The sequence below is a fragment of the Carassius auratus genome, chromosome 16 (genome assembly GCF_003368295.1).
Source record: "Carassius auratus strain Wakin chromosome 16, ASM336829v1, whole genome shotgun sequence".
In the NCBI taxonomy this organism is placed as follows: domain Eukaryota; kingdom Metazoa; phylum Chordata; class Actinopteri; order Cypriniformes; family Cyprinidae; genus Carassius; species Carassius auratus.
In genome coordinates, this window is record NC_039258.1 from 14,459,836 (window position 1) to 14,474,662 (window position 14,827).

Genomic DNA, 14,827 nt, shown 5'->3' on the forward strand with positions numbered 1-14,827 from the left:
ACTTGTACTTATTTATAGACTAAATAAAAAATATCCTGCAATTGTACTTACGGTATACTTAAAGTTTTGTTTTTTATATATATATTAGTAAGTCTCGAACAATATGTCAGTAAATATGTTAATAGATTTGAACTGTACTTAGAATATCACTTTTTACTAGGGTAATGCATTATTTATAAAACTTGAAATTCAAAAAATATATTAGCTTATGTAGAAATGAACACTAATCTAAAATAATTCTTGAAATTATTTTCTTTTGTAAGTTCATGCTACCTAATACATTAACTAATGTTAACAAATTGAACCTAATTGTGAAGTGTCACTGTATTTGCATTATCTTGCACTTTTTAATGTCATTTTCCTGTCTGCTACCATTGATTAAGGGTCTGGGCTTAAGTATATATCAGTTTCACCTCAGGAACCAATCATTCGCGAATATTTCAAGTACAGTTTAGTTGATCATAAAATCATTTTCCGCTGTTGTGTTTGAGAAGCTGTTTATATAGTCTGGTCTTTTCTGTTATACTTTCATGAAATGTTCATTGATTCTTTGTATTGTGAATCACACTAAACCATTTGATTTCCTACTGAAGCCTGGGCCACTTTACTCTTTCATGCTGATTCTCCTTTCTTAAGGTCTTGCTACCTAATAGCCTTCCCATAATTCTTTAAAGTGCACTTGATAACACTAAAAACCCCATCTGCTAAATCATGAAATCATGTTCTTTCAGGAAACTAATTATCTGTTATTTTTAAAGGCATATTACAGTTATATGCTAATCAGTTTGAACAGGAAGCAGAGATGGAACTACACCATGAAAACAACACTCTTTTTTGTTAAAAACCTTTATTATGTACATTGTAGACAGCCTTGGGTACTGTACACCATAATTCTTGATCCCAAATAAAACTTGCACTAAAGTCCACTGTTTTTCACAGCTATTAATAATTTGTCCTTTTGCATCTTGTGTCCTAGAGCACACCAACAACTCTTCAAACGGTATTCCCATCAGGCTGCGGTCAGACAGCATTAATATTCCATGCTGAAGGGGATCTGATGTTTATAAATAACAGAGAACAAGTAGTTTTGGTGCAGTATTCAGTATTACACGCAGTGAAATGGCTCGCTCATATTGTGGACAACAGACTGTAGTCCAAATCTCTGCCCATGAATGTCTTTTATAAAAACTATGGAAGCAGCACAGATACTCATTCGTAACACGTACTGCATATGAATACATTTGTTCCATTTGCAATCTCTGTCAATGTCCATAAGATATCGTAAAAGTTCAACTGCTGCCATTCAGCATCATGCCATTCCTTTCTGCAGGATGTGGAGTAGAACCCTGACATGGGTGAGACCATCACACCCACATTACTCTTGATTGTATTCACAAAATAAATAGAAACTTCCCATGAAGTTGAGACGTAATTCTAGAAGTCTTACAAAAGTAATACAAAAAAATTGTAATTAGAAAAAGTCCACCTGAGAACATTGAAGGCTATGCATATTGCTTCACATTGCAGCTGTAGCAATTTTCACGGTGTCCAGAAGGTTGCGCTTTCTTGCTTTGTCGCTGACTATTGTCTCCAGATGAGACTCGGGGGCCCAACCACGTTGTCTGTCTGACAGACGAGTTCCTTCAACCCAGCCTGAATAAAAAGGAGAGAATCATAAATGGAATTTTGCCCTGAATTTGTCAAAGCATCCTTTAGCAGTTCTGGAATGTTACTTGTGACAGAACAACCAAGAATATCTACTAGGATCCAGTGGAGTTCATTTATCAGCACTATGAGCACACCTCATTAGTAATGCAATCATTGTACACTGTGTGGGAAAATATGCCTGTTTACATAAACTGTGGTAGCTAGGAATGCCTTAGTCATGAAAGAAACAGTCTTAAAAAATCTCCTTGAGTGCATTGTGTTAATAATACTGGTCCAAATAAGGAATAGAGAGTCTATCCAGTTGCCATCCCAAATATTGTTGCTAACCCTGAAAAAGTCGTATGAATTTCACATCTGATGACAGAAGAACCCTCTAGGGCAAGTGACAAATCCTCTTGATTTAGAGCCAAATCCAACTGCTTCTGACTTTCACCATACATTCTACAACGGCAGAGTCCGATCCTGCTCCTGGAGGGCCACCTTCCGGCGGAGATTAGCTCCAGCACCAATTAAACACTCTAGAACTATCTAATCTAGGTCTTTAGGATCACAAGAAGCTTCCAGGCAGGTGAGTTGAAGCTAATATTTGCAGTAGAGTGGACCTCTAGAATCAAGATTGGACATCCCTGTTTTACAGTGACCTAAATCAGTGCTTCTCAAACCTTTCCTGGGGAACCCAACCACTGCATATTTTCTGTGTCACCTCTATTTAACCTACCTAATTCAACTCAGTCAGTTCAATAGTAGAGTCTGCGATACTTGAACGTGGTGTGACCTGAGAGGAAGACATACAAATGGTGCAGCAGTTGGGGATCCCCAGGACAAGTTTGAAAAGCACTGACCTACATCTGGGGGTTTCCAAATCTAGACCTGGAGAATCCACTGAACATTTTGTTTATCTCCTTAATCAAACACTCCTGATTCAAGAATATTATCACCGGAGCTTTACACTACGCCTATGTAATCCACTGGAACGCCATGCTCTTGTGAACATGCACACAACAACAACAACAACAGTTAGCGCAAGAGATTATGGTTTGTGATGTTTTAAAGCTGTTTTTGATCTACCCGCACAAGTTCTACAAGAACTCTTCCATTGTATGTTGCATTAACAATAGAGACGAGTCTCATAAGATGGGCGTTAACGGGTTGGTTATATTTCTCGTCTACCACAAATCCCTTAGATCTCTAGTGAATTTGGGCTGGGTGCAGTCATGCAAGTTCTTAAACTAGACAATAAATATACTATCAATAAAGGCCAACAGAGGTTCTACTTTATAAGGTGACTACTTGTTTATATTGGTCAGGTGTTTTTTTAGGCTAACAAAACTGAACAAGTCAAGGTATGCAGGTGCACTTGATAATTACAGACAAGTGTGTTGAAACGGAGTGATTTCTGCTTGTAGGTAGATTTCCAGGAAAAGGATTGGGTGCCCCTGGGCAAATGTGAGTCCTAACATGTGAACCAACCATGGCTTTCCTGGAAGCAGTTGCAGTTCTTAGCACTGTTCTTAACCATGTGGTTAAAGATCTTTTTCTTGTGTTCATGTGATTAGATTTAACTCACCATCACTACTCTGCTGGTGCACTAACAGAACTTCAGCTTTCTCTAAACTTAGCTCATCGGGTTGCTGAGCGACAAATGCTTTGATGCACTGCATTTGTGGAATGTCTGCAAAAAAAAAAAAAAAAGGTTAGAACATGTTAATTAACTTGCATTAGAGTATTTACTTAGTTTCTTTTAAAGCAGGAAATGCACATACCCTGAACGGCACTGAAGTCAATCTCAGGATAAGGACGTGAAAGTGCTGATATCCAGCGCAATTTATTGGCTCTGAGAGATGATAGAAAATGAAAGATGGGAACAGATTAATTTAATGCAATATTCTGCACAACCAGATTTCAAAACTCAAGATTCTATTGGAAGTTGGCCCTACAGGAGCAAGACTGGACGTTCCTGCCCTACAGGGATGAGGACTTCACAGGCATGCACATGTGGCAGCCATTGCATGTTTACAAGCTAGCAACAGTTTCTCTCTCATAACTGACATACTTACTGGGTATCTGTCCGCAAGAGCAGGGCTTTCTGTGGCATGTGCAGACGGAACAGGTTCTTTTGTAAGGAATGCAGTTTGAACCTGCAGTTCTCAACCCGCAGCTCCGACACCGGTGCATGATCGATAACTGTAAACCTACCCCCTCTGCAAACAGGAAGTTAAGAATTAATTGCACCATAAAACGAAAGATATAATTTGCATTAAACATGAAAAGCCTGATTTCACTTTTCAAAGACTAAGAATGAGAAAGAAGGCAAAACATACTCTTTCCGCAAAGAAACCAGGAGATAGTCATTGAAAAGGTGCATATAAGCATTTCTCTCTTCTTCCCTGTCTTTCAGAGAAAAGTCTATCAGTTCAGTCACAGGTCCCTCTCGTACCAGTCTGCGGGACTGACTGATCAATGGAAGAGTCTAAGAGAGACAAAATAAGTCATTGTACATTTTAACTTTTATTTAGATGGCAAGTTAAGTTCCCAAACATGTCATGCTCACCTTGCACTCAAAGTCAACTTTGGCATTGAGGGTCACAAGTGACTCGATGTTCTTCATTTGAGAGATACTTTCATTACTCTCCTGAATCATCTGTTAAGAAGCAAGGAAACACGGTGAGAAAGAAAACTGATAAGAAATTCCAGTGCGGAGATGTGGGTGACTTAACTACATTGTTGCAAGTGCATCAAGAATCTCACCTTTTCGAGTAGTTTCATGGCCTTAATGGCCTGTGCTTCATCCTTGGTTTTTGAAGCAGTTCTCTTTACAATATTCTACCCAACAAAAACAAGAGAAAAGACAGAATTTAGAAATGAAGCATGCCATATTCGTTGTGACAAGATGGATGGCATATAATATCAAGATGATATAGCATATACAAAGAAGGCAGGTGAGAAAGCATGTGCTCCTAGCAAGCATGAGTCATGGCATTTCATGCAAAGTCGGGGAATTTGTCATCAAAAAATGTGGAGCGAAGGAAGTACCTGCACAAGCAATTTGAGGCGTGTGATTCTTTGAAATGGTAGAATGAGGAAAGAACGCAGAGGCAGTCGCTGACAAACCGGGTTACGCTCCAACTTTTCCACAACTCTACGGAATTCATGACTCTCGTCCCTATGAGAGATGGTGGAATAAAAAATAATAATAATCATATGGACAAAAATAAAACAGGAGAAGCTTTTTTCAAGACCAGCGCAAACAAATACTCACATCAATCTTTGATATGTCTTGTCCTGGTAAGATTGGTTGGTAAGGTATGGCACATACACATTTCTGAATTCTGGACAGTGTTGGATGATGATGTCACAGACAGTAAAGCGCATAAAGTCCTTCTCCACTGCTTCTTCCAGCTGGGACAGAAAGCTAAATGAAAAGAAGCATATATTGGTGATATTAGTAATTCAGATTTCAGAGCAGACATTTGAGAACTGACTCCAAGATGAATTCATACACGTTTAGGGAGTTATGTCTTAAGATGTCAGCAGCACACATAGTATATGTAGAAATCTAAACATCTTTCAAAAACTAAAAAGTGTTTATCTTCAGTAATTCTGTTAATTTAATGATAGGATTCTAACCTGTGACTGATGTCTCTAACATCATTTAGCCTGGAAAACAGCCAGTTTTTGTCTTGCGAAGACAGGATACCTTTGAGCTGTTTGGACATGACAAAGTTCTCCACTATGATGTCCAAACTGTGACGGTATGACGCTTCAGAGGTCACCACCTCAAACCTCACCTGAAAGAGACAGAGGCTCTTCATGCTGCTATCCTTACTAATAAAAACAAATATCTTTTGAAACACCTGTTTTGTTGCATATGGGTACTGCAATGTACCATGAAAGCCTGTTTCTGTCTCAAGATTTAAAGTTAATTGTAACATTGTATATAAAAAGTATGACTTTATTTTACACAAGTACAATCAGTTACAGTTGAAGTGTTCCTTTATATCTCAAAATAAGCTAAATCTTGCTGTGAGGACTGATGTGGTTTTGCATCTCACTCTGTTACATTGTTTTTTTTTTATCCCAAAATGTGATTTAAATCTTGCATTTATGAATTTGTTTTATTTTAATTGTTTACATTTACACAAATGTATTTCCCAATTGTGGTATTATATCTTGCAATGTGACTTTGAAACTTTTTGCAAAACCTTCTTACACAATTACCTGAATGTGTACAGTAAATAAAGCCATAATGCAAAAATACGTACAGTTAAAACAGTGGAAACTTAAGCCAAACTTAAACTTAAAAATTTAATTTAATTTAATAACAAAATATCTAAGCAGATTCAACATACTTTTCTAACATCACTTCTCACATTTTTACAATTGCTTCCAACCACCAAGATCCTTTTTAGTAAATGCACAACATGTTAGTTCCCCTCAAGTTCATTGTTTTATCATAGTGAAAAGTTTTGTTGCAAAGTGAGCTTGATCTGTTTTTCTTTCAGAGAAATCACTCTTGGTTTGGTATGTTATTATCAAGTACAAAGAAATGTATCATACATTTTTAAGTTTATGACTTGAGCCACTTTTAATGTTTAGTAGGGGATAACAATCAAATGATTCTACCTCCTGCAGGCGTCTCTCATCACTAGTAAGTTCCTCCAACTCTGGGCTGGTCCTCACTCCAGGGAGATCCTGCCACAGTGTGGGTGAGAAAGCAGAGATGGACAGGCGAGGGGACGGGGGTCTGTTTATGGATTGCTGAGGCACATTTAAACTTTGGCTGGTTTGGGACAGATTTTGAGGCAATATGATTTGAGGGATAGATGGGAGAGTTCTGTGTGATAACTTAGGGGAATGATTCGGAGAGGAAGATGTGCTTATTGACAGAGAATCAGAATGAGACAACTGAATCTCTCTGTTCTGCATCACCTCACTGTACTCCTGATACAACTGAGAGTCTGCAAGAGAAAGAGAAATCACTGAGATGATTCTAGAGCTGTGCTCCTCAACTGGACCCAGATTTTATACTGGAACTATTAAAAATATAAAAAAAAAATACTATTACTAATACTAATACTTTTTTTTTATACTATAAAAAAACACATCCTTGAAGTCAAGCACTGCCATTAATTAATATTAGCAGGAGGGACAAAATAAGCAACCAACAATTTGTATAAAACACATTGTGGTTGGCAGTAAACCAACCATGTTTACTCTCACTGCACATGATCCCGTATTTAATGAAGCCTAGGCCATATTTTATTTTAACTTTATGGTTTGTTCATAAGTGCATGGCATGCAACTTGTCTATGCTGTTATCTGCCTAATTGGCAGCAGAATTTGCTTAAAAACCAAGAAATACTCATGAGAAGTTTTTTTCTTTTCCCTTTAAAAAATTACTATGTATAATGCATACATATAACCATACCTTATACATATACAGTACAGACCAAAAGTTTGGACACACCTTCTCATTCAAAGAGTTTTCTTTATTTTCATGACTATGAAAATTGTAGAGTCACACTGAAGGCTTCAAGGGCTATTTGACCAAGAAGGAGAGTGATGGGGTGCTGCGCCAGATGACCTGGCCTCCACAGTCACCGGACCTGAACCCAATCGAGATGGTTTAGGGGTGAGCTGGACCGCAGACAGAAGGCAAAAGGGCCAACAAGTGCTAAGCATCTCTCGGGGAACTCCTTCAAGACTGTTGGAAGACCATTTCAGGTGACTACCTCTTGAAGCTCATCAAGAGAATGCCAAGAGTGTGCAAAGCAGTAATCAAAGCAAAAGGTGGCTACTGTGAAGAACCTACGATATGACATATTTTCAGTTGTTTCACACTTTTTTGTTATGTATTTAATTCCACATGTGTTAATTCATAGTTTTGATGCCTTCAGTGTGAATCTACAATTTTCATAGTCATGAAAATAAAGAAAACTCTTTGAATGAGAAGGTGTGTCCAAACTTTTGGTCTGTACTGTATATAAATTAATTTGTAAGATACAGTAAATGGAGCAGAAAAAAACCTAAAAAAGGCTAAACCTGTCAATGATCCACCAGGTCAAACAGAGATCAAGTCAGAATGTCATAGAAAGCAGGTCAGGGTTTGAACAGGGCAAAAAAACTAAATAAAAAAACAAGCATGAACATCCAAGAAAGTGTTTTTAACACTAAGCGGTTTATCTGCAGTTCCAAGTGAAATGCAAGCATAAACCTGCTCTTTGCCTGGAGGACTAGCCAAGTAGCATAGTCAGGAATGGCAAAACTTTCCCTGCACATTACATCTGAACTGTAACCATGTTATTCCTTTGTTTTACAGCCAGATACAATCATATTATTTACACTTTCATTAAATTGATATTTGTATCACTGGGAATTGTATGTGTCTTAGAAATGTTTTAATGGATCTTGAAGACTTTAAATAGAAATATTTTTCTGTTAAATATTTATCTAATCTGTTAGAGCAAAGTCCCTATAGTCTTTGGTTATAGCCATAAAGATCAAGACAGATAATGACAATCCAGGGACTTACTAAAGAATTTCGAATTCCTCTTTCTTGTCCTCCTAAGTTTCCTAAAAGTAAGAAGGAGAGAGAGAAAAACAGCAAAGGACATGTTATATAATGGTCATTTGTAAGATTTTCTACTAAATAAAATACTGTCAGTGGGGATAGACCGCATATAAAGTTATAAACATCAAACCGAAAAAGAAAAGGTTTCTCATGTCATGGTATCATTTCCATTTTTTTGTTGAAGATATTATCAGAGTTAGAACCTCGAAAGTAACCCAATTTTCCACTGAACAATATTAGATGTCCTAAAAATGCATGAATCCAGATGTAAGCACATTAGAAATGGGAATCATAGAGCATAAATTGAGCTGTCTTGTATGTCAGTCTCTTTGCACCAGTGTACCTGCAGGATTAAACAAACAGTTATGGACACCATCGTTTTCAGTTATGGACATCATCGAATACATTTACTATTCATAGTCAGCAACAATTCATTAATTCCTCCAAAAATATCCACCCACCTGCTATATGTAAAATAAAAAAAGCTTTTATTAAGCTTGACAGACACACCTGGAGTTGTCATCTCATATGAGTGTACATGATTTGAAATGTTTATCAAAAGTACAATTAACAAGGAACAAAATATAGGAGTGTTTATACATGCAGTATACACGTTCTCCTACCTTAGATCCATTTCACCCCAGGTAAGACTTAATTCGTCCTCTTCGTCATCTATACAAACCAAAACAGAGAAATCGGGACACATTACAATGTTGTTTTTAAGCACCTTAAGCTTTGATTAACCAAGATAAGATAAGAATCCAGTAAAAATGTATTTCAAGCAATACAGATGGGGATGGTTCTACATAGCTGTACACAAGCTGTACACATGGGAACCGCCTCAAGCTTTCTACAGAATAACTAAAAATGATAGACCGGAAGGCCTCTGGGTTTGAGCAACTGAACAGCTCTCAAGAAAATGTGGCAATAAATAAAAATAACCCTAATGCAATGAGAAATATGAGGTGGAACAAAAACAGTAAAGTGTACTGGAGGAAGACTTGTTATGCGTGAATGAGAACGGTGAAACATAGGAAATCTGGCAGCTCAAAATTCTGTCTCTTCCAAGAAATGCTGCTGTTTAAGAAGTCCTCAGCGGTCATGACTCCAACCCCACAAGAATCCTCAGGAGCCCTCTTGAGCTTCCAGGCTGTTAAAATGAGACTACCCCAAAAAAGAAAAAAAATGCTGGGAGAATACATTATTAGTTACTCCTGTGTTATGAGAACCTAAAGTGTACTGTTTGTGTGGTTTCAGATTCGTTTAATGTCCTAAGAATAGGTCTCTTAAACAATTTTAGGAATGTTCTCAGAATATTATTATTATTATTATTATTATTATTTCTTTTGACATTAGATCCATCATTGACTAATTATGTCTGACACAAGGCAATATGAATGAAAACTGAAAAATCACTGGGATGTGTTATACTCTCATTCTTTAAAGTGTCCACAGTCACCAGCAATCCATTTGAACATAAAACAACATTTAGGACCCAATTGTATCAGATTAAACAGAAAAACATATCTGCCACGTGCCTGTCAGTGAATAGTTTTAACTGCTTATTACTGTTCAAATGTTAGGAACAGTCAGTTACATGACAGGAAACAAAACATTTTAATGTCCATATTGACACTTATTTAAGGGAAAATAATTAATGGAGTTCTGTGTTACATTCTTGCGTAAGCACATTTACCCTCTCTATGTGTCATTATACGTGACAAAAGTGTTCCAGTGGCTCAGTGGTAGAGCACTGCGTTAGCAGCGCAAAAGGTCAGGGAACACACACACACACATATAAAAAAAATAATAAAATGTATACTCTGAATGCACTGTAAGTTGCTTTGGATAAAAGCGTCTGCTAAATGCATAAATGTGAAATATACCACTGGTATAATACATTTGAAAGAATAGGTTCAACAGACACATTTCGACCTTTCACAATCTCTTCTCACAGAGTGGGAGCAGGTGGGTGACTGAATGTCCAATTCAGCCTTCTTATGCTCGTCTTCCTCTCACCTGATTTGTTGAATATTCTCGTCCTGCGGTCCCTTCCAACTCCCTCTTCCTCATCCTCTTCCACTTTTTTGGTTTTCTCCGCTGACTTCCGGAACCCTCGCCTCCTCGCGTGAACCTCATTTCCCAAATTTCGAAAACTACTAGAGCTTACAACAACTTCCTCTTTACTCTCATTCTTCTTAGATACTTCTTCTACCTTCCCCTCTGCCTCTCCTTCTGAGGAAACCATGTGGTGGTTAGAACTAGGATCGAGCCAATCACGGTTCTCATTCAACTCTCTCTCCATCCCTCCCTGTTGTTCTTCTCCTCCCTCTATTATTTCTTTCGCTTTCCTTGATTTTTCCATTTCTCTCTCACTCTCTGTTTGTGTGTTGGTTTGCGTGTCTATGTGTGTCACACTACCTCTTGCATTTTCTGTGTCCACCGACTTTAGACCCAGGATCTCTTTCATCGTGTTCTTGGCCCATCTAAAGTGAGTGCTCCAAGTGTCATCAGAACCAGAATGTTCCATTGAGTCTCCAGTGGTTTCTTTTGCTCCTCTTTGTATTTTATCTTCAATATGAGTCTCTGTTCCCCCATGACCATTATTCTTGGATGGCCCTGAAGTTTCAGAAGGGTCTTGTAGGAAGAGTTGGGTGTCTTGTTCTGATTGCTCACTGGGAGGAATAATTTGGACTTTTAGTGATGTTACACTCTTTGTTGTCTGGTCAGTACTTCTTGCTCCCTCCCCTTTGTCCTCATTGGGACAAAGACTGAGGTTGTCCATTGCTCTTTCAATGTCCTGTTCACAGTGTTCAACCTTTTCAAATGTTTCATTTATGCTCATTTCACCTTGGGTTCCCATGTTATGAAATGAATGCTGATTGGCTGCCTCTTCAACAGTAGGATGTACATATGAATTTTCATTGGTTTGTGACGTGGGATGGGTCTGATCAATCACACAAAAGACACTTAGTGGTCCTTTCGGAGCTTCATTTGCCCCATTTTCTGTGTCCTCTGTAGTTCCTGATTGTTCAGAGACAGCTTTGGGAACTCCACCTTCCCAGAATTCTTTGCAGTCTTCAAAATCCTCTTCCTCTGCATCATCCCCTCCACTGGAGACAGTTACAAATCCATCATCTGCTGACAACACTCTGTTCTTCTCAGCTTGCGATTCTACCTCACTTCCTTCCTCATTCTCTAAATAGTCATGTCTATTATTGCTTCTCTGTTCATCTCTTTCCTTTTCTTCCAAGTTATCGGCCACTTTCTCTCTTTCCATCTGCCACTCTGATTCCATGGCTTCTTTATCATAAGCCATGTCTCCTTCCATCCTCTTCTCCTCGCTTTCTGCGTCCACATCCCTCATGAACTCTCCAGCCATTTCAAGTTCTCTATACTTGTCCTCAAGACATTTTTTCTTGGTTGGTTTCCTTCTCTCAGGCTCTTCTTCATTTCCTGTTGTCATGATTTCTTTGTATCTTTGGATGTATCTTTCTTTTGCTTTCTCTCTCTCTGTGTATTCTTTTAAACAAGGTTCTTTTCTCTCACTTCGAGGTTCCAGCCACATTTTCCTTATCTTGTTCTTCGGTTTCTTTGTAACTGCTTCCTCAGAAGCAAAGCTTTCACTCTTCTCTTCATTCCTCTGTGTACTCCTGTCTTCCTGCACTTCCTCTGTTCTTTCCTTCAGTCTCTCTTTATCAGTCTCAGATGTGTTTTCTCTGTCTCTGTCCTCAAGGTTCTCTCTCATCATCCTATTTTTTTCATTTTCAAAATCACTTTCTGAAATCAGCTCTCCAATAATCTCCATTTTACGTCTCCCTTTCTCTTTGTACTCTTTCCTCCGCCTCTCCCTCTCTTCAATCTCTCTTTCAGAGTACCTATCCCCATCTCTTGTCCTTTCTCCATCTCTATACCTTCCTCTTTCAGCTGTGTATAAGTTAGCGTCTCTTGAGTCTCTTGTTCTATCTCTTGGTTTATCTGTCTCTTTGAGCCGTTCAGAATTTTCTCCTTTTGGACCATGATAACCTGTCTCTTTGTAATCACTTCCTTTTACTGCCTTGTCTCGCCATCTTTCGGCTTCTCTCTCTCTACGTCTGTCTCTCTCTCTAACTCTGTCTGCCCTTCGCTCTGCATCATTGGCTCCTTCACTCTTGTAGAGTTTTTGTCTTTGTGTAGAGTCTTCTTCCCTCTTCCTTTCCTTACCCCTGACTCTTTCACTTTCTCCTTCAATTTTTATATCTCTTTTCCTAGATCTCTCTCCCTCTCTCTGTCTATCAGTCCTCCTTTCCCTATCTGAAAAGCTTTCTGTCTGTCCTTCCATGAGCCGAGGATAATATCTGTCCTCTCTGTCTCTTTGCCGATGTGTTTCTCTGTCTGTCTCTTTGTCCCTCATGCCTGAAAGGTCACTGACCCCTGGATAACTTTCTCTCCTTCTATCTCTCATTCTAGGGTCAAACTCCCTGTCTCGTTCCCTCTGTCTATCTGGCTCCACCATTACAGGCTTTCTCATTTCAATTCTCCTCAACTCCTCCCTGTATCTTGCAATTTCTCTTTCACACTGCATGTCCATGTCTCTGTATCTCCTCCTTTCCTTTTCTCTTTCATTTTCATACAGTATGTCCTTCGGTCTTCCCATTTGACGCTCTCTTTCATAGTCTGTAAGTGGTATGTTTCTGTCTCTCAATCTGTTTGGTTTTGTCATCCTTGGAAAAGTGTCCCCTTTTCTCCTCTCATTGTTTCGATCTCCATACTCAGCCTGCTCTGACATTGTTGAGCTTCCATTTGCACATCGATCTCCATTTCTCCGCCTCTCTCTTTCTCTCCAGTCAATCTTTTCATCTCTTCTTCTGGTTGCAGGAAATCTCTCCCTGTCCTTAATCCCATCGCACGTGTCTGGCACCATTTCTTTTTCTCTTGTTTTTTCCATTTTTTGGTGTTTCCAAGTCTCTTCTTCACCCAGGTCACCTTTGCCAATTAGCTAAAAGACTCAGATCACAGTTTGCACTCGGTCGATAACCTGTCTAGTGCACCTTAAGAGGATTGTATCTGCACAGTGTCTTGGACGGTCCAATTAATTTGACTGGTTTCCATTGCAACATAGAGAACCTATAAGGGAAGTCAAAAATCAATCAGTGAAGTCAATAAATCAATCAACCACATATAATTCATATTCCAAAGAGGAAAACATTCAAACATATTCTTGGAAATCTTCAAACTTTGGATCTTGTTGAAACGTGTCAGTTAGATGCCTTGGCAGCTTAAACAGTTACTTAAACTTTTTTTTTTTTTTAAGTGTCAAGTTGAATGCCTAACATGAATTAATTATTGATGCTTATCTGAAGTTACTTGGACTCAAAGTATGAATTTTATCAGAATTTTATTTTATTAATTCCCAGACAACTGAAGCTATGACCTTGGTGTTTCTTAAACTATACTCCACCAGATAACTTACAGCAATGCAACAGAAATACTGTTCTGGTCAAACGAATCACTTCAGATCAGTCTAATATACTGTTAATATGTATAAAACATATTGCCATTTGTATTTTTTATTGATATACTTCTCTTAACATTTCTACAGATCAATTACACTAATAAGAATTTATATTATGAATTATATATACAGTTGATAAACAGCCTGTTTGTCAGTTCAGCAAATTACAAAGAATGCAGTTCAACCAACCACTTCCCTATACTATTCTTGTATCTTATTCAGAGGCATTTCAAGTAATTCAAGCCTAGGAACAGCCAAAGCACTATTAAGAGCAGTTGAAGGAGCAAGTCTTTGACATAGCTGACTCATGATGCTCATTGAATCATACGATGTACAACAAATTAACATTAACAGAGTCATCAGAAAACCACTGTGGTGAATATAATAAACAGATTAATATTCCCAAGCATGACAATGCAGTATTTGCTTGTGATGTGGACGTTTGTTTAAAAAGGTTTGCTAAAGTAACAACAAAAAGGAAAAAATGAAAAGTTTTGGGAATAATGCAGAGGACTCACCTGAGAAGTGTCTTTGGTGACGCTTCTCTGTCTCTCTCCAACTTTTCCTTTGCTTTCTTGACAAAGTTAAGCTAGCAGGAATTGCACAACTCACAGTCATTTAACATATCAGTGTTTGCCCATTGAGAGATCCAAAGTTGAGCGAGATAAATGCTCTAAAAACACTGATTTAATTATCCAGCCTGCCTCTGCTCTACTTAATGTGTTCAGATAAGCAAAAATAGTTTTCATCAAAGTAAAAAGATTCTCGCAGTGTTCCCCTCTCTCTCTCTTGCTCTCTCTCTGTTTCTATATCTCTCTCAGTTTCTCTCTCTCTTGTCCCCTCCTCCCGCCCTTCTCAAATTCCCAAACAAGTTTGAACAGATTGACACTTATCTTCCTCCCCTTCTTCTGTTTTCCTTATGCTTTCGCTCTCTAGCACTGTTCTTGAGGAGCTCCAGAAGTAACCTTCAAGCTTGCACGCAGCTTTTCTTTAGTTCTCTTAAACTCAATAGACCCATAGTAATTGCGTTACAGCTTGTTCCAGTAATTCAGCCTTTCACACACCTCACCACTGCATGCTTCTCTTTCACAGAA

The 14,827-nt window shown here is 38.3% G+C and overlaps 1 protein-coding gene across 2 annotated transcripts; it reads right to left on the reverse strand.

Annotated features, from left to right (window-relative positions):
- Positions 1 to 315: 315 nt before the first annotated feature.
- LOC113116225 (zinc finger CCCH domain-containing protein 13-like) lies at positions 316 to 14,827 on the reverse strand. Of its 2 annotated transcripts, none has more exons than XM_026284243.1 (15): positions 14,252 to 14,827; positions 10,259 to 13,345; positions 8,863 to 8,911; positions 8,201 to 8,241; positions 6,292 to 6,626; positions 5,296 to 5,456; positions 4,928 to 5,080; positions 4,702 to 4,831; positions 4,417 to 4,491; positions 4,220 to 4,309; positions 3,990 to 4,138; positions 3,726 to 3,869; positions 3,432 to 3,502; positions 3,236 to 3,340; positions 316 to 1,653 (listed from the first exon to the last, which is right to left on the reverse strand). In XM_026284243.1, exons 2-15 carry the CDS (start codon positions 13,164 to 13,166, stop codon positions 1,517 to 1,519), a joined length of 4,548 nt encoding a protein of 1,515 aa, XP_026140028.1. In that variant the 5' UTR covers positions 13,167 to 13,345; positions 14,252 to 14,827; the 3' UTR covers positions 316 to 1,516. The 2 variants fall into 2 exon arrangements, with proteins under 2 accessions (XP_026140028.1, XP_026140029.1); XM_026284244.1 differs by having other exon boundaries at positions 10,661 to 13,345; positions 14,252 to 14,824.

Excerpts from the sequence above, each read along its gene's own strand:
- LOC113116225 (XM_026284243.1), bottom strand. The coding sequence starts at position 13,166 with ATGGAAAAAACAAGAGAAAAAGAAATGGTGCCAGACACGTGCGATGGG. Across the intron at positions 4,492-4,701 it reads GCCTCAAATTGCTTGTGCAG|AATATTGTAAAGAGAACTGC; the intron begins GTACTTCCTTCG and ends TTTGTTGGGTAG. Across the intron at positions 1,654-3,235 it reads GCACCAGCAGAGTAGTGATG|GCTGGGTTGAAGGAACTCGT; the intron begins GTGAGTTAAATC and ends CTTTTTATTCAG.